General features: G+C 34.8%; 1 protein-coding gene across 1 annotated transcript; it reads left to right on the forward strand.

Annotated features, from left to right (window-relative positions):
• The first annotated feature begins 5,047 nt into the window (after positions 1–5,047).
• LOC127256809 (plasma membrane ATPase 4) lies at positions 5,048–11,990 on the forward strand. Its single transcript, XM_051283016.1, has 14 exons — positions 5,048–5,330; positions 7,652–7,771; positions 7,869–8,105; positions 8,360–9,121; positions 9,207–9,329; positions 9,406–9,655; positions 9,757–10,160; positions 10,256–10,288; positions 10,373–10,454; positions 10,539–10,699; positions 10,791–10,964; positions 11,055–11,237; positions 11,332–11,513; positions 11,613–11,990. The coding sequence occupies exons 1-14, from the start codon at positions 5,283–5,285 to the stop codon at positions 11,707–11,709; spliced, it is 2,856 nt and encodes a 951-aa protein (XP_051138973.1). The 5' UTR covers positions 5,048–5,282; the 3' UTR covers positions 11,710–11,990.
• Positions 11,991–21,092: the final 9,102 nt, after the last annotated feature.

The raw sequence follows: 21,092 nt of genomic DNA on the forward strand, positions 1-21,092 counted from the left end.
TAAATAACACTAAATATTTTATTATTTTTATATATTTAATTTATAAATATCTTTTAAATAACATTTTAATTTTATAAAATTGTTATTGTTTAATCATAAAAATAATAATTTTTTAATTAAATAAATTTAAATTTTAATATCATTAAATAATATTTATGTAAAATATAAATAAAAATACTATAGAATATCATTTGATTAAATATACTCCCTCCGTCATGCAAATGTGTGCTTATTTGACCGGGCACGAGTTTTAATAAAAGTAAGTAATAATTGTTACTTTTTTATAGTAAAAAAAATACAAAAATGTAATGATTTTTTACTTTAAAAAATAAAAATATTTTTCAATAACAACTCAAAAGGAAAGTGAATATAGATTTAAATGACGGAGAGAGTAATAATTAATATTAATTATAAAATTAAAATATAAATATTAAAAATAAATTATTTTATAAATAATAAAATATAAATCAAAAAATAAAATAAATAAGTAAAAATATAATTTTTAAATAATTTTGAATTTAAAATAAAATTAAAATAAAAAATAAAAAACTCACCATCTCAATAGAGAGGGTGCCCTTTCAGACCAAGGAAAATCAGAGAAGGTGATTACTGCAAATATGGAAGGTGAGTTGGAGTAACTTCACCCTGCAAAAACAAAAAAACACAATTACTATTTTTGCAAGGTGGGTTGGAAATGCTCTTTAACTCTAGTTCCATTATGAGCGACAAGTTTTGTATTCGGCTTTTAACTCTATTGAGAGCAAACAAATTCTGTTTTTTTTTAACGAGACATATTTATTAATATAACTCTGTTAAGAATGACCAGATCGTATTTCGACTATAACTTAGTTGAGGGTGTTGCATTACTCTAACTCAGTATGATTCTTGTTACATGATTTTTTTTTTGTCTTTTTTGACAAATTCAGATTGATTTGATCTTATCTCGAGTTTGAGAAAATTTGTTAAAATATAATTGAAATATAGTATATTATATTTATAGTATTTATTTAGTTTAAAAAATTCATAAAATTCTTAACTTATTTAAATATTTGTACATCATTATAAATATGTATAATTTATTATGATTGAAAAATATATAATTTTAGTTACATATTCCAAGAAATATGAGGTAAATTATTACATAAAATATTAAATAATAATAATAAAACCTCAAATCAAACACAATTTAATTAAACTTTCGATTTATAAAGTTATTTGATTAGATAGTTTGTATAGTATTTTAAATAAAAATTAGAACATCTCTACATTATGGTAATGAGCTATAAAAAATACCATCCCATTAGTGTTTCAACGATAGTCTCTTTTTATATGTCTATACTATATTTTTAATTATATCGGGAAATTAATGTTTACATTTATACTCATTTAGATATGCTTTTCACTTTGTCCTAGAGAGTTTAATCGATTTTGTTTGTTTGATAACACTTTTTCATAAAAAGAGGACGGCAGATTCAAATATAAGATTTTCCGTTTTAATACTATGTTAAATATTATTTTATTATAAAAATTAAACTAACAGTAAAATAGATCACTATAATTAATTATGTACTTTTTTCGTCCCAAAATTATAGTTTGGGTTGTGTTTGACGCGAGATCTAAAAAATATTAATATTACATTGGTAGTGGATGGAAAGTACGAATAAAAGATTTTTGTGCCCTCGTAAGTGTATTAGTGTAAAAAGTAGTGACAATTGTATAATAATAATGAAAAAGTAAGAGTAATTTTATAGTGATATGATCATTTATAGAAATGAGACTATTGTTTTGTGACAGACAAAAATGGTAAACAAAACTATTGTACTGGGAGGGAGGGAGTATTATATAATCTTGAAAAATTTATGGTATATACAGATTGAATGTTTAACAAACATCGAGGAGTGCTGCTTGTTAAAAAGAAAATATTATATTAATTTCGTTCCCATTTAATATTATCTTTGTTTACTATTAATTTATCAATTTGCATTTGACGTTATTGTTTTTAATATAAAGAACATTTTTATATTTATATAATTTTTTGTACAAATATCATTATATTATTATTATAAAGCATTAATATAAATTTTTTTTTATTCTTTCTTAATTTGTATTACATTTTGCTATAATAATTAATATTAAAAAATTAATTAAAAAATAAATGGGTAAGATTAACGGTGGATGAAAATAGTACTCCCTCTATCATTCAAATATATACTCACTTTCATTTTTGGTTGTCATCGAAAAATATTCTTATTTCATTTTTAAGTAAAAAAATCATTCCATTTTATATTATTGTTTATTATAAAAGGGAAAATTAACAATTATTACTCACTTTTATTAAAACCCGTGTCCGGTCAAATGAGCACACATTTGCATAACGGAGGAAGTATATAGTATTTTTTACTATTTTTATCGGTCTCATTCAAAAGTATCAATTTTTTTTATTACGGTAACAATAGTTAATATACAAATACAAAAATATCTCAAATTTTTACAAAAATATCTTTACTTTCTTACTTAGTGTCACGGGCTGACATTCCTGCTCCTGGTTCTCGGCCATAGTCCGTCCCATGTGTGCGTAGCCCTATCCTGTACGGCCGACTAATGATCCATATCTTGGTTCATGTATGTGTTCCGCAAAATTCTCCCATACTGTATGGTTTATCCCGGGCGTATTACGCATAGGGAACGGCTAGTCTGAGCCTCAGCGCGGGTGTGGCCTAGGAGCTGGGCGTGTCAGCTTCCGGACAAGTTACATATGTTATCAGAGCGGACCTTGACGCTGATTGCGAACGAAGCGACAAAGTGGGCATGTCTCGAGAGAAGGAGTATGTCGGGGGCATGTCAAGGATGATCATGTTCTAAAGTAACTGGACAGTCCGACGTTGCCGAGCACGTGAAGGAAGAGCATGCCCTAAGGTAACTAGACGTCCCAAAGAGGGAGAGTATGCTTGACGTTGCTGAAAGGGCCAAGAGAGCCGAACTTTGTTCGTGAGGGAAAAACAATGTTAAGGACGATCATCGGGCGAAAATCGCACAAGCCGCAACAACGGATGTCCCGGATGGTGTGTGGAGATGTGCAGCGGAATTTGGGTCGCATGTGGATTATGGCAAAAAGACCTCGCTTACTGTTGGTGAACACAAAAAGAATGGTATGCAGGAAAAGAACCGATGGAGCGCTGTTGGAGGCATACCGAGGGTGCAAGAAACAACGTCAAGGCACTCAAGTAGCGTCGCACGAGGGCGTTTGCGACTTGAAGTTGGGGAGTTTTTCACGAGCTGACATTTCTGCCCCTGGTTTTCGGTCATAGTCCGTCCCATGTGTGCGAGCCCCTGTCTTGTACGGCCGACTAATGACCCATATCTTGTTGCAGGTATGTGTTCCGCATGATTTTCTCATACTGTATGGTATATCCCGGGCGTATGGTGCAGAGTGGACGGCTGGTCTGGCCTAGGAGCCGGGCGTGTCAGCTTCCGGACACGTTACATTAGGGTGTGTTTGTTTGGGGGTTTGGATTTTGAGTTGGGATTTGAATAGTATATTTTGAATTTGAATAGTTGTATGATGTGATATAAATAAGGGTTGATGTGATGTTTTGAATGTAAAACTGATTTTTAGTATAATATAAAAAATAAAAAATAAGTGTTTGATTTGATATTTTTTTGGAGAAAAATATGAGATGAATAGTAGATGTAAAATCCAATCCCCAAACAAACACACAGAATAATAAAAATATTAAAATTATCTTACATACCTTCACTAACTAATAAAATATTATTATTTTTTAATTAATTAAAAAAATAAATATATAGAGATTTTTTATTAATTAAAAAAATAAATATATATTTTCTACTATGATGAAGGGATTAAATATTTTTATATATTAATATTGATAATAAAATTATAACATATACTTCATCCGTTAAACCATAAAGTATGCAATTATTTTTGCATTGTTATATTAAATATTAAAAATATATTTATATTTATATTTATATAATTTATTATACCATTATAATTATATTTGTATTATAAGATAATAATATTCTAAAACTATGTTGTCATTTTTTTTTATTTATACTATATAATAATTAATATTAAAAAATGGTTGCAAAAAATAATCGCACACTTTTTTGTTGGATAAAAAGAATATTGTTTTAATCCAAAATATTTTTATTTTATTTGAAAATGAAAATAAAAATATAATATTTTAATATAAAAATAAAATAAATTAAAAGTAGATTAAGAATATTATGTAGTATAAGATTTATTAAAGAATAATTTAAAAATAGTAGATAAGCTCAACATAAGCATAAAAATAGTTACGAAATAATTAATCCTCTTTACAGCGTTATTGTTGAAATGTGAATTTAGAAAAAATCTGATTAGTAAATAATTAAAATATATTAGGGAAAATAATTATATTATAATAAAATAATTATAAATTAAAATTAAAATTTATTAGTATAATTAAAATTAAAAATTAAAAATCTTAAAATTTAACTAAAGAGTATATATATTTTTTTAAAAATAAAATAATAAATGTAAAACAAACAAAAAAGAAATATGACATGATAGACGAACATACTGTTATTAATAAAATTATGGAGAGATTAATAATTAGGTCGAAATTAATAATTTCATTTATTTTTTCAATAAATACTTTCCAATTTGTAAGAACCAAGCAACACTTTAAATACCTTCCAAAATTGACATTAATGGAGGGTCTGGTGTCTCTGCGCCGGGCCCACGTACACCACCATTCTGGACGGCGCCTGTCTAAAGTTTCGCACTCCCAATGCATCCCAAATTGATTCTTTTCCGGTCCCGGACCTCCATCAGCTGCCATGCATTCTAGAACTCTAATAAACGGTGTCGATTCTACCTGGAGCTCAAGACCCGTCCCCCATCCCAACCTTCCCACTCAATACGCCGAAAATTAAAATACATAGAGATTCATTGTGAGATTTCAATATAGTGATGGGCCAAAAGGCAAAAACGCCCATTTGACTGTGAAATTGTAGAGAGAGAGAGAGAGAGAGAGAGAGAGAGAGAGAGAGAGAGAGTAGAGGAGAGAGAAGTGATCACAGTAGAGGTATATAAAATGGAGGGGCTGTGAGAGATCTTCCCTGCCAAAAAAAACCCTCCATTTTCATGAAACTTTCTCTTCTTCTTCACTGACTCAATTCATCTCTCTATCTCTACCGTTCATCGTCCTCCGGCTAATTGATCCGACGGCCGGGGCGGTTACGGGGGCAATCAACGGCTGTGATCGGTCGGCGCCATGGGTGGGATTAGCCTGGAAGAGATCAAGAAAGAGACTGTTGATCTGGTAAGCAAACCAGTGTCCTTTTAATTAATTCAGCCTTATTTTTAATTTGATTTGGAAGTTGGAACACGCCCGTGTTGACGTTTGGATTCAGATTTGAAAATTGAAACACGGCCGTATTCCTTTTGCCCTGTTTGCTATTTATGGGTTTTGATAGTTCTTTCATAAAAATCGATTCTTTATGTTTGTAAATTCATTTGTCATTAAAAATGAATCAAATCAGTAATTGGCTGCGAGGAATGCTTTTCGTATACGTTCGTGTCCGAATTAATATTATTGAGTCAAATTATATGAGGTCTGTGTCTGTAACTATAAAACCATATGTAGAAAATACTATGTAAGAAAAGTAACTGCTGCAAGCAAGATGCCTGCCACCCAACACTTGATAATTTAATTACCATGTTATAGTTTCGATTTATTATTATTATTATTAATAAAAATTATTAAATAGGAAACAGAATCATAGCTTTATTTAGGGACCCCAGCTGAATTATTAACCTCATGATATATTTTTTCAATATATATATATATATGTTTTACTTGTAATTGAAGCTCTACTTCACATGGACTACTTGTGTGTATAATTCTTATATTGGTCTGCTGACTTCGATTTATTTTTGAATTTTTTTCTTTACACATATTACATGCAATATTCATTTATTTATATAAAAACATCCCATAAAATAATTATTTCATTTTAAAAATTTTAAAATAAATTACAAGTTGAAGGAAGAAAGATCAAACTCGTTTTGTGCCAATATCAACAAGTGGGGTTTGTTAGAGGTATTTTGGCTTTTTGGGAGTGGTTTGACATTTAAGAAATTGAAATATGTAATAATTGTTTGTGTTGAATATAATTATATTAAAAATGTATAACATATTTATTATTACAATTTTTAAGGTAAGAAATATGATAAATAGTGAAATAAAATCATATCCTGAAATTACTGATGCACCCTCTTTTTTCTCACTTCATTTAGAGTAACTATTTAATTAAATACTACCATAATAGATGGAATTAAATATGGCCCTACGACTAGACATGTAAATTTTCTACCTTGAGATTCGTTTGTGGGGTGGGTGTGTTTGTGGGTTGGATATTTTGTCTTAAAAAATTTTAAATTGAAAAATAATTGTTAAATATTATAATTTGAATAAAATAATGTTGTGTAACAAAATTAAAATATTATATTTTCAAGTTGAAATTTGACTTTGTCAATCGTTGTTATTGACAGGAAAAAATAGGCTGTTTATGTAAATATCTTGAAAATTTAAAACTAATAAAGAATGAAATATTTAATAAAAATACAAAGAAAAATATAATAAGATATTGTCTTAAGATAATTTGTGTCTATTAAAAAATAAAAAAAACTGTTTTTCTAATCATAATCAAATTAATTAAAATAATTAATAGTTGAGGTTGAGGTACATTTTCCGTGGTACTTTGCCGTTGGCATCGATTTTCGTGTTTTAATTTTTATTGGAATTCAAACTTCGCTGCGTCGCAGTACTTATGAAAGCTGACCCAAATATTAATGATTTGTTACTACAGTTTTTATATTTAATTTATTATTATTATTATATTATTTTTATTGCTATTTTGGAAGATGTGTATGAATTAGTCGTTAGGTAACACCAAAAAAAACAAACTATATATATAAAAAATTAAAAAGTATAGATGCGCCCGGATTTATGTGCTATTACAAATTTACCCCTATATACGGAAAGTGCGGTGTGGTTGCGGGACCACCACGTTGTGGGTTCCACGCGGCGTGCGGTGATTCGTTGGCAGTACCTGGCTGGGGCCTACCTAAGTGTACAAAAAAAAGTCAACTTTGTTTTGTTGCACGTGCCGTATGCGTCCGACTGCCTGCCATTCATGTGAACAAGGACTTTTGGACTATTGTCCGTACGCTTGTGAATGTGAAACGATGTCGTATTCATCCTCGACTTTTTGTTATTTATCTAATTACACTCTTTTATTACCGGAGATTATTAGGGCTCCGATAATTATTATGAGGTCGAAAGTCTACTCACTTTACTTAATATTTCAAACATTATATGTGATGACTTTGACTTTTTTCTTTAAAAGTATTTTATCATTTTTATCTATTTATTTATTGTTTATTTATTTTGTGTGATTATATTTATATAATTTTTTTTTTATAAAAATTTTTTTATTAGTATTATAAGACACTAATGATATGAGGTAGTATTTGATAAACGAAAGAAGTATGTTATTTTAAAGATGGTGAAGTTACTAATCAAAAAAAGGTTGAACCAACAATAACAAATTTTTTTTCTTGTTAATAAATAAATATCAGGAAAAGATTCCGATCGAGGAAGTGTTCGAGCAGCTGAAATGTACCCGAGAGGGGTTGAGCGGCGACGAAGGAGCCAACCGGCTTCAAATATTCGGTCCCAACAAGTTGGAAGAGAAGAAGGTAAAGCAATCGCAACATATATATATATATATATATATAATCCATCTAGTTCCTCATATTTGAACACATGTTTAAATTTTTGATAACGGTCATGTAGGAAAGCAAAATCCTCAAGTTCCTCGGGTTCATGTGGAATCCGCTCTCATGGGTGATGGAAGCCGCCGCCATTATGGCCATTGCGCTTGCCAACGGCGGCGGACGGCCCCCGGATTGGCAAGATTTCGTCGGAATTGTCTGTTTGCTTGTGATCAACTCTACTATCAGTTTCATCGAAGAGAACAATGCCGGAAATGCAGCTGCCGCTCTCATGGCTGGTCTAGCCCCTAAAACCAAGGTACAAAATTTAAAGCTCTATCTTAAAATTAATTGATGATAAAGAAAAATTATCTTTTTACCTAATAATGACACAATGATTTTTATATTTTATTAAGAAGAAATATTTCAAAATTAATTGGCTATGAAAAGGAATTTTCTTTTTACTTAATAATAATACAATGACTTTGATACTATGTTAAAAAAGATCCAGGTTTGTCTTTGTAATTTTTTTTTTTGGTTCGCTAATGATTACTTTTGTTGGTTTAACGACAGCTTCTGAGGGACGGGCGATGGAGCGAGCAAGAGGCGGCGATTCTTGTTCCGGGAGACATCATCAGCATTAAGCTCGGTGACATCATTCCCGCCGACGCCCGTCTCCTCGAAGGTGATCCGTTGAAGGTCGATCAATCGGCCCTCACCGGAGAATCTCTCCCGGTGACAAAGAATCCTTACGACGAAGTCTTCTCCGGCTCGACGTGCAAACAGGGCGAGATCGAGGCGGTGGTCATTGCCACCGGAGTCCACACTTTCTTCGGGAAGGCGGCGCATCTCGTCGACAGCACAAATCAAGTAGGACACTTCCAGAAGGTGCTCACCGCGATCGGGAACTTCTGCATCTGCTCGATCGCGGTCGGTATGCTGACCGAGATCATAGTTATGTATCCGATCCAGCACAGGCAGTACCGGCAGGGTATCGACAACCTATTAGTCCTCTTGATCGGTGGTATTCCGATTGCTATGCCGACGGTTCTGTCCGTCACGATGGCCATTGGCTCTCACAGGCTGTCGCAGCAAGGCGCTATCACTAAGAGAATGACTGCGATCGAGGAGATGGCCGGGATGGACGTCTTGTGCAGTGACAAAACCGGAACTTTGACGTTGAACAAGCTCACCGTTGACAAAAGCTTGATCGAGGTCTTCGCGAAGGGCGTCGATCCTGATCACGTCCTTCTCCTCGCCGCAAGAGCTTCCCGAACTGAAAATCAAGATGCCATCGACGCTGCTATCGTTGGCACGCTCGCTGACCCGAAGGAGGTACTAATCTTCTCCCAATTTTTTGTTCATTTCTTGTAATCGCAAGTGATCGATTTGATGTGAATTTACGATGTTTTTGTTTCAGGCCAGGGCGGGTATACGGGAGATTCATTTCTTCCCCTTCAACCCTGTCGATAAGAGGACGGCTTTGACTTACATCGACTCTAACGGGAACTGGCATCGTGCTAGCAAAGGTGCGCCCGAGCAGGTAAAGAGTGTGACAATTCATGTTTGTTTCGATGACGACGATGAAAGATTTGTTCTAACATTCTTAGTTTTGCTAGATCCTCACTCTCTGTGGCTGCAAGGAAGACCTTAAGAAGAAGGTTCATAGTGTTATCGACAAGTTTGCTGAGCGCGGCCTTCGATCGTTAGCTGTTGCCCGACAGGAAGTGCCCGAAAAATCGAAGGATGCTGCCGGCGGGCCGTGGCAATTCGTCGGGCTCTTGTCGCTTTTCGACCCTCCGAGACATGACAGCGCTGAAACGATCCGCAGGGCTCTGAATCTCGGCGTTAACGTCAAAATGATCACCGGTGAATGCCTCATTATTGTCTTTGTTCTGTTCTTTCGAAGCTACAGATCGTTTAAGGATTATTCGATATTTATATCGATTTTTGTTTTGTCTTTATTCTAGGCGATCAACTTGCGATTGCTAAGGAGACAGGGCGTAGGCTTGGGATGGGAGTCAATATGTATCCGTCGGCGTCTCTACTTGGCCAGCACAAAGACGAGTCGATTGCCGGCCTCCCTGTTGAAGAACTTATCGAGAAAGCTGACGGCTTCGCAGGAGTCTTCCCGGAGCACAAATACGAGATTGTCAAGAAGCTGCAGGAAAGGAAGCACATTGTTGGAATGACGGGAGACGGTGTCAACGATGCCCCGGCTTTGAAGAAGGCAGACATCGGTATTGCCGTCGCCGACGCAACTGACGCTGCTAGAAGTGCTTCCGACATTGTTCTTACTGAGCCGGGGCTTAGCGTCATCATCAGCGCGGTGCTCACGAGCAGAGCAATTTTCCAAAGAATGAAGAATTATACGGTGAGTTGAGTTCTTCCTTCCTCGATCATGACCTAAGCTACATTCTTATATCGAACCATGTCTTAACGTTTTCGCAACTTTTTTTTTTGCGACAGATCTACGCAGTCTCAATCACCATCCGTATTGTTGTAAGTTTATCGCCATAAAATTGTTCTTATATGTAGAGAATGATCGATATCGGTCTTCATTGATCATGTCATTTTGTTTTGCAGTTTGGATTTATGTTCATCGCTTTGATTTGGAAGTTCGATTTCTCGCCCTTCATGGTTCTGATTATCGCCATTTTGAACGACGGTATGGTTTGTTTTTCGATCTATTTAGTCGTTCGATTTTATCCGTATGTATCTCTTACAATGCGCGTTCCCGGTAATAATGCAGGTACTATTATGACGATTTCTAAAGATAGAGTGAAGCCTTCGCCGTTGCCCGATAGCTGGAAGTTGAAAGAGATTTTCGCGACGGGGATTGTTCTTGGAGGCTATCTTGCATTGATGACCGTTATATTCTTCTGGCTGATGCACGAGACCGACTTCTTCAGTGTAAGAAAAGAACAGCCATACCTTTCGATTCTAGCTTTCATGTATATTTTCGTGTCTTTTTAACTTTGCGATGTCCTAAAACCGATGACAGGATACGTTTAAAGTTCGAAGCATTAGAGACAGCGAGGACGAAATGATGGCGGCGCTATACTTGCAAGTGAGCATCATCAGCCAGGCTCTTATTTTCGTGACGCGATCGCGCAGTTGGTCTTTCTTCGAACGTCCCGGGCTTCTGCTGATGGTAGCTTTCGTCATCGCACAGCTGGTAAAGTTCTAGATCATCGATCTTGTCCGAAACTTACAACATATTACAAAACTCCCGGTGTAATGAAATTAAAACGGATGTTGTCGACAGGTTGCGACTCTGATCGCCGTGTATGCGAACTGGAGCTTTGCAAGAATCCAAGGTTGCGGGTGGGGATGGGCCGGGGTGATTTGGCTCTACAGTGTCGTCTTCTACTTGCCCCTCGATTTTATGAAGTTCGCCATTCGATACATCCTGAGTGGAAAGGCGTGGACAAACTTGTATGAGAACAAGGTACGATGATCTTCTTACACATTGTATGATGATGCATGGATTCATGTCCGAAAAATGTAATCTGAGTTAATCGGCTCGGTTCTGTTCGATTCAGACTGCTTTCACAACGAAGAAGGACTACGGAAAGGAAGAACGCGAAGCGCAATGGGCTCTGGCGCAGAGGACTCTGCACGGCCTTCAGAATCCGGAGACGACAAATCTGTTCAATGAGAAGAGCAACTACAGGGAACTGTCGGAAATCGCGGAGCAGGCCAAGAGAAGAGCCGAGATCGCGAGGTACTACTACTTTTTCCACTAAATTCGATTATTTCTTTTTCAATTTAGCTGACGTTAGATGAATAATATTGTTCTCATTGTGAATGCGAATGTGAATAGGCTGCGGGAGCTGCACACGCTGAAGGGACACGTTGAGTCGGTGGTGAAGCTGAAGGGGCTCGACATCGAGACCATCCAGCAGCACTACACTGTCTGAGAAGGAAAAGGAAAAGGAAATGATCATCGGGGATCTGATCATAGGTGTGTTTTTGTTTCTATAGATAAAAGCGAACTAAAAAGTTTGTCCTTAAAGATGGATAACAAACATGACGACTTCTTGCGCTTAAAACGTGTCAGTATCTGTGTCTGTGTGTCTGTGTCTGTGTCTTTGTTTTGGCGATGTAGCAACAGCAGCAGCAGAGCATGAGTTGGTCTGATCTGCCTGCTTCGGTCTAAATTAATTAATTAATTAATTAATGTTCGACTCGTTTTGAATTTCGATTCTTCTTCCTCTCCTAATTACAGTATATGTATTTCATTGCAGCAACGCAAGGCAAACGTTTGCTTGTCATCTCATGTCATGTATTTTTACTGCATAAGTTGATTGAGATGTAAGAAGAAGATGCAAGAAAGAACTTGTTGGGGTTATTTCAGTGGATTCTTATTCATTATTTACGAATTTATTATTCAGTCATCGGTTATGATAAAAATTTGGTGAATAGTAGTTGAAATCCTTGGAAATCTTTTAAACAGCCGTGCATATTTTACAACACCTTCTCACGCTGATCCGCCATTTTATACTAAAAGAATGTTTCCTGAGGAATGCAAAATGAAATAAAGATGGTCAGATCCATCCGCGGAATTATTATTTGTAAATTAAAAAACATTGCCCCATTTTATTAATACTCAATCATTTCAAGCTTTAAAGTAACAAGAACATTTCAGTAATTGGAATTGTGTTTGATCTCACTATATAATTTCCATACTGTTGAACAAAATTTACTCAGACAAGGAGAGAATTCGTTGATCATCATACAAGGAAGTGGAACCGTAAGCGTAGCATCATCCAATAAATACATGTAATTTGATTCTTAATCTTGGGTTGTTCAAGGAAAAAAATTGAAACCAACAGTGTAAATTAGATACATGCTTACAATGGCTTTTTATTTTTATTTATTTGTTTATTTATTAAAAAGATGTTACTTTCTTAATCAAGAATCCACTTGCCTTTCAGACTTTTCCCAATCAAAATTCGAATTACCTATTTTACACTACTTATCCAATCAAAACTAAAAAAGGTCATCTTCCGAGTATGGTTCGCCTGGTGCGACTTGTCTGTTGGATCTAGTTTGCAGGATATTAAATTCAGCCAGGAGTTTACTCAGTGCACACTTTCGGGTAGCGGCTGCGGATTTCTACGTAAAAAAATAAAATAAATTAGAAAATTAGGTCACCTGCCACACATAGTTCCCATAGCGTGTCGAGCCTAGTTTAATTATCTGTAAATATGTGTATAATGGACAAATGTTATGCAAATAATTATTCATATAAGAAAGTATGTAGGTAATATAAAAATAATAAATGTATGTAGTATATTAGTTTTTGTGGAAAATATATTGAGAAATTTTGAATAAAAGAATAAAGTATATATATGAAAAGGATTTTCTTTTTTTTTTTTATTTCACAAAAATAAAAATGAATTGTAACTATGAAAAATTGATCAATTTCTGTATTTTATTTTAATAATCATTTTTAAGATTGCAAAAGTCAATATCAAAGATACTTCATATAAAATCAGAACTCACTTGTCTTACAACTTCTGAATTTTTTCAGAATCTGTTTTGTCCTCTATTTACAAACAAAACAACATAGGTTTAACAATTACTCAACAATCCTTAAAATTAAACCTAAATAAACAAGTCAACCAAGCATGGAACACAAACCTTTTGATACCCTCAACAAGTCATAGAATCCAAGAAGAGAGAGATTCAGATGGATTGTTAGAGCCATTTCAGATGTCTACTTGTTGTAGGAAGAAGAAAGAAAAAAATTTGCTGCATTATATAAGATTGAAAATTGCAAATATAGTAAAGAGCAAATGAATAATAGTAAGTGCCAAAATTCATATATTAGTATCAAGAGGGGATCACCGGTCTCAATATTGCCCAGTCCCACCTAGCCCCATCAAATATAGTGTATATATACAAAATATGTATATATATATCACATATAGACATACATTATATATTTATATATTATATATATATACATATGTATATATATGTCTTTAAGTGATAGAATTGACCGTTGGGCGGGCTGGGCAAAAATGAGACTTGGTGATCCGATACCATACAATTAGTATCATATCGTGTATATATATATTTAGGCATTGATTGACATGGATTTTTCTATGTATTTTTTTCGAAAAATTATGTGCGGGTCCCAACATAAAATACATTAACCTTAGAATTTTCACCAGAATGCTTCTCCCCCGCCTCTTCCTCTCTTACTTTCTTACTGTCTGCTTCTTCTTCCTAAACAAACCACACACCCACCTAGCCTCCGCTCTTCTTCTTCCTCTCTTTATTCTCCATATTCAAAATTTTGTGTACTTTCAGTGTGTTAATGTAATATTGGGATTCCCCTACCTTATAAAGGGTGAAGGCCTACTCCACTTAAACCAATTGGTTTTAAGTTGGAACCCCGGATTCCCGTCGTAATATGGTATTAGAGCCATGGTGCCCCTATTGGGTTTGGATCCTATATGGATTTTCAAGATTATCATCTTGAGGGGGGAGTGTTAATGTAATGTTGGGATTCTCCTACCTTATAAGGGGTGAAGGGCTACTCCACTTACAACTAATTGGTTTTAAGTTGGAACTCCGGATCCCCGTCGTAACATGGTATCAGAGCCATTTTCTCAACATTCCCCCCTCAAGATGAATTTGGGTAGTATATCCCAAGTTCAACTTGCAACATACGCGATGAAGCTGGGCAGCTGACAATCCCTTTGTAAACACATCATCCAATTGTCTTTCAAATGGGACAAACTGAAAGGTGATAACACCTTCTGCAAAATGATGGCGAATGAAGTAACATTTCACATCTATATGTTTGTTTCTTTCATAGTGAACTGGATTTTCCACCATATGAATTGCGGACTCATTGTTGCAGCAAATTGGTACAAAGAGAGGAGACGGGAATTTGCAGCTCATGCATCAAGTATGTCACCCACAGTACCTCAGAAACTGTGGCAACCAATGCCCTGTACTCTGCTTCAGCGTAAGACTTAGCCATAGTTGTTTGCTTCTTGGTTTTCCACAATATAAAGCATGATCCAAGAAATAGGCAATAATCCGTAAGAGATTTCCACGAGTCCAAGCATGACCCCCAGTCTGCATCTGAAAATGCCCTGAGTTTGAGCTCCGTACCGGCTGGAAAGAGGAGATGTAAGTTCATGGTTCCCTTCAAATATCTTAGAATCCGTTGTACAACCCTCCAGTGTTCAGTAGTTGGATTGGCCATGAATTGGCTCCGCTGTTGAATAGAGTAGCATAGGTCTAGTCTTGTCATGGTGAGATATATGAGTCTTCCCACAATGCGTCTGTAGTTTCTAGGATTTGAAAGGACCTGTCCTTTATCTTGTTGAAGTTTCCAATTTGTGACAAAAGGAGTGTCACAAGGCTTAGTATCTTGCATTCTAGTCTCCAAAAGAATATCTTGAATCAATCTATGTTGGGAGACAATCAAACCTACAGTAGATCTTTCAATTTGGATTCCAAGAAATAATTCAGCTTGGTTTAGATTTTTGATGGTGAATGTTTGATCCAAGTACTTCTTAACTATTGTGATGGTTTGGGCATTAGTTCATGTGATAAGAATGTCATCAACGTATACCAATGACAGAGTAATGTCAGTGTCTTTATTAAGGATAAACAGGCAAGGGTCATGAGTGGATTGCTTGAAATCATATTCCAACACCTTGGTGGTGAACATAGTAATGTCATTGTCTGAGGGCCTGCTTCAGCCCATAAAGAGACTTCTTCAACTTGCAAACATGGCCGGTAGGAACATTATAGCCTTGGGGTGGAACCATGTATATCTCCTCATACAAATGCATTATTAATGTCTAGTTGATGCACCTCCCACTACCTTGAAGCTGCAATGGCTAGTATAATTCGAACTGTGACAACTTTAGCAACATGGGCAAATGAATCAGTGAAGTCTTGTCAGGAATTTGAAGGTATCCCTTGGCCACAAGACAAGTTTTGTACCTCTGAATGCTTCCATCACCATTTATTTGATTCGGTAGGTCCACTTGCATGATATTGGGCGAGCTCCACTTGGCAAGACAATGATCTCCCATGTTTCATTCTTTTCCAAGGCATTCAACTCTTCTTGTATGACAACTTTCCATTCTTTTACATATTGAGCTTGAGTGTAAGAAGTCGGTTGTTGATCATGATCATATAATGCAGCATGCCACACATGCAGGTATGTTGGCTTGTTTTTGGCTATGGAATTAGTGGCAGGACATATGTAGTCATTAAGCCAAGCTGGTGGTTTCCTTTGCCTAGGTGGTAGTTCAGTTGGCAAGATGTTAGGAAGGGTAGAAGAATGGGAGGAAGGCTGATTGGATTTAGACCCAGTGTCACCAGAGTGATGACTATGAGATGATTCTTTTTTCTAGTAGAGTAATGGGATTACTTTGAGGAGTGGTGCTTGTTGTGTTGTAAGGGGGGTGCGTGGTGATAATATGGGATCAGTGGTGATGACAATAGGATCATGAGGACTAGGATAGTCTGGAATCTTGGACAAGGGTGGTGATTGAGACTTAACAACAGAATAGGGAAATTCATGCTCATAAAAGATTACATCACGGGCAACAATCCTTTTTTGATTTTCTATATCAAAGAGCTTAAAGTCTTTTTGGCCGACCGGATAACCAAGAAAAACACATTTGAGAGCTCTACTGTCAAGTTTGGTTTTATCAGGTGTGGTGTTGCTTGCATAACAGAGACACCCAAACACCTTAAAGTGATCATAACTTGGTTGGGTTTGATAGAGTTTTTGGTAAGGACTGGCCCAGTCAAGAACTGAGGTAGGGCTTCTTTTAAGTAGGTATGTGGCATGGAGGAGACCATCTCCCCAAAATTTATTGGGTAAGGCAGCATGAAAGAGTAGAGATCGAGTCACTTGCAACAAGTGCTTGTGCTTGATCTCCATTTGTCCATTTTGTTGGGGAGAATATGGACATGAGTGCTCATGGATGATGCCATATTTATTAGAAAGGGCTCTGCAATTTTGGTTGAGAAATTCTGTTCCATTATCAGTTCTTACCTTCTTTACACAAGAATTGAACTGCTTTGGACTAGAACAAGGAAAGTTTGTATTATTTGATGGATGTTTTGTTTATTTGGCAGAAGATAGGTCCAAGTGCCTCGAGAATAATCATCAACAATTTTTAAGAATCCATTTAAAGTGGGAGACTTATATGGACCTCATGTATCCATATGGATCAATTCAAACACATAGGATGCGCATGAGTTGCTTTTATTAAAGGACAATCTAGATTGTTTAGATTTGTGACAAGTATCACAAAGGGAATCTTTAGGAAAAGGAACAAATCCAAGATATTTCAAACATTCTATAGATGAGTGACCTAGACGATAATGCCACATATGGTAATTAGCAACAACAAGTTTGATCAATTAGGATCCCTTAGGTAAATATATTTTTGGTTTAGAGATAGATTAAATTTCATTTCATTTCTTAAGGAATTAAAGGAGAATAAAATACTATATATACTGATTTTTATCGTATCATGGCTTAATGTTTCAAATTGAATCATGAGAGAGTAAGAACCAACATATTGCAAGGGCGAGGGGAGTATTTCCTAAAACGGAGGTACTTCAATTTGTTTGTTTTGTAGATTCTCATTCGCATTTGGTTTTGGATATATATAACTCTTTCCTTCCATTGAGTACTCATGTTTTCCTTAGTTTTATCTTTAAAATCTTTGATGTACAACAAGTTGCCTATGCAAGCGTTGAATATAATGTTCGAGAAGGAAATAGCATGTGTTGCTATTCTTTTGATGATGTAGTATGATGCACTGTTTGATTTTTTTTATCCTGATAGATAACATATTTATTCTAGTGGTTTTTCACCGATGTCATGGAAATTTTTTGGGATAATACATCATGTCATTTCATATTTAGAAATTTACATCTACAGTGTCATTGATTGGGACATATATTTACAGGTACGAAATAGTCCAAATGGGAAAAATCCTTCCAAAGGCAAGGCCGCCTGCACAAAGTTCACTAGAAGTAGGACTAACGGAACATAAAGTCTTGTCTTGTGTGAACCAATCACCTGAAGGACACATAAGGTAAAATATGTCAGTTCTAGAGATATTTGCTTATGTTTTACATAGTATATCTTCACATTCCACATCTCTTTGTCTGGGTAGGAGGGGATGCTTAGTTCATTCCAAACACTTGTCTTGTGGTTCTTCCATGTTCAATCATGTAAGTTCTAATTATTTTAGTTGAATAATTTGCTATAATGTTGTTTCATCTTGAGCTCTCTCATCTTGCATTGATCGGTTTTGAATTGGACTGTGCAACTATGGTGCAGAATATGAAAGAATATGCCAGAAAATTGGTGGAGAAAAAGTCAAGGAAGTTGGATAAAAAGTCAAGAGAAAGTGAAGGAATATATCGTTTTATTTGTCCTATGTATTTGATAACTGTAAATTGATGAAAAGTGCAATTCTAAAATGTCTCTTTGCCTTGTAGGCATATTCACATTATAGCAATGTTATTGTTGTGTAATTTTATATTCAGATTTTGTGTGATCTTTTTATTATTATTGTTTGTGTGATCTTTTGTGTGTCTGTGTGATCTTATTTTACGGTTTATGCACTAGAAATCCATGCTTAGTTGAAGTCATTTGGAAATTTCAAGACAATAATTTGCTTTTAATTATAGAATCAAAACAACAAATAAATAAACTTTCATCAATCCAACAAATTTCTCCCAGCTACGAATATTTCTTCACATTCTGCCATTGCGTGTGAAACGCACAACCATGCATGACAACATACAACATTATTGCCAATAAATACTTCATGGTAAACAAAAATATTTCTTATATTTCTGATGCAACCATAGATCAATTTACTACAAATATTATACTTTGCATATTCTTTTCAATACATTCAGCTGTGGCAACAACAAAAATATCTGAGCCTTGATGTTCCTATCCAGAGGCAATCTGATTGTTGCTGCTTCAGTCAAAATTGGCTTATCATCCATAAACTGAAAAGAAAAAAATTAGTATAAAGTGCTTAATTAATTCAGAATTGGCTTAGCATCCATAATTTGAAAACAAAAAACAATATATAGAAGCCAACCTATCAATTTCAGATTCAATACCAGTTGTACAAATATCACACATGCAGAAGTAAATGTTTTATATCAATTTCAAGTAATACAAACATTACATATTCAAGTGCCAGCTACAACATGAAATAAAACTGCACATCACTAACTTTTACTACCTCGGCAATTGAGGATATTCCAATGAACTGGTACATAGATTTGAAAGGATATAGCATCTTAAAAAACTTCCAAGTCCTAAAAAGAGACATATTCCAGGGAGAAAAGCTAAAATTCCAGATTAGTAATCTTACTAAGAAGATTGATACAACAGTGCTTGTATTTCCTTCCAGTACACATAGCTAGTTGTAATTTTAGGCATATCAAAATTCAGTACCTAAAAAAAGAAATATCAAACACATATGAGGTATATTTGTCAATTGTATATCTATAATCAATAAATCACAAACTAACGATGCTTATGAAAGAAACAATAGATCTTGATGCTAATATAACATACCTCATTCCAAGTCCATGTCCATTATTCTAAATTAGAAGGTTATGATCTATGATCTCCTATAACATTGGCAACTTCAGAGGTGCTGTTACGGACTGATTGAACCTGTATAAGTGTAGGTATTACTAATTGTGCAAAAATATAATAATTCATTTCATAACACTATAAATTGCAATATAAAAAATACCTTAAGTAATTCAGTGAAATTCATAGCATTTGTCATGTCACGTGGGCATTGAGTATGTATGTTTGACATTGAATTAAATGCTTGAATCTATAATTACAAATCAAATAGAAAAAAAATAAAATAATAAAACCCAGGTTACTCGTATTAACCAATCCAATTTTATGAATAAATAGTATTTCATATAAATAGAATTGGAATATTCCTACAAGAAGTATAGGATAAGATACAAAAGAAGTTTTTTTTTTTTTCAAAAAAACATAACCTGTTGCGGGGCTGTTTAATGTTGCTGCAATCGAATGCCACCATTTTCAATGTATGCCTGATATATCGGTTGTTGCATAAGGAATAATTTATTTATATTAATATAAGATAAAAAAATAATTGTAATAAACAACACTAATGCATCTTATCTTAGCTAAAATATCATTTATTCTACCTCTGTTCGTTTTTTTTTTCATGATTTTTTTTCTAATCCACTTTTGGGTCTTTTACCCGAGCGTACTCTTACTTTTGTTTTTATCCCTCTCACTTGTATGTTGCTCACTTTCTCCCCAGTGCTTCCAACCCCTAAGCATGATTGAGTATCACTCGCACACGATCTCTCAGGCACAATATTTCTCTTTAGTAAATGTTCATTCACCCTATCTGTGGTCTTAAGAAATGTTTCTTTCACAATTTCATAAGTTTCTCTAGTTTCTGCAGCTCTTATTACTAGTTTGTTGAAAAACAAACTTAAATCCTTGCACCTTATGCCTGACTCCTTTTTTGGATCATCAACATTCTCTTCCAAGAAGACCACCCTCCCTAACTTGGCAAATTTCTTCCATCTTTTCATCACATATTGTTCTGGAATCTTCATAACATTATGAGTTGTGAGGACTTTCAACGCATGAGAACACAACAACCCACCAAATTCAAATTTCTTACAACTATAAAAAACATCATCATTTGAAGAGTTAAAACTAACAACATGCTGCTTTGTTCCTCCAAAATAACTCACATGATACTCTTAAATTGTTTCATGTGTGTGACTAAGAACACCCACGCAATTATAAGTCTTCCCAAGTTCTTTATGGAAACCTTTAAACACTTCAGGTGTATACACGTTTGCCGCATGTTTCAAGAGGTGAACAGGCAAAGAAAGGACCGGAGCACTTGTACTTGCTTTGAAATCGGCTGTCAACTCTTCATACCGGCGAGATTCAATCAAATTTTCGAAGCGTTCAAAAAATACTCGCAATGGGTTCTTAAAACTGACATACCTTTTGATAACACTGTTTATACTTTCACTACGTTGTGTCGTAGTGATATCAGCACAGAAAACTGATGTCCATATACCAATGCCCATTTCTCTTTCACTCTGAACAATTTTTTTAACCAATCATTTTCTAAGATATCATACTTCACTAACATTTCATTCCATGCATGCAAAAACTCATCTTCTTCCTCAAAGCCATAGATGTATCTTCCAAAGTCATGTGCAAAATCTTTATGCTTTTCAAAAATGCCAC

This window comes from Andrographis paniculata, unplaced genomic scaffold, assembly GCF_009805555.1.
Source record: "Andrographis paniculata isolate CXL003 unplaced genomic scaffold, ASM980555v1 Contig56END, whole genome shotgun sequence".
In the NCBI taxonomy this organism is placed as follows: Eukaryota; Viridiplantae; Streptophyta; class Magnoliopsida; order Lamiales; family Acanthaceae; genus Andrographis; species Andrographis paniculata.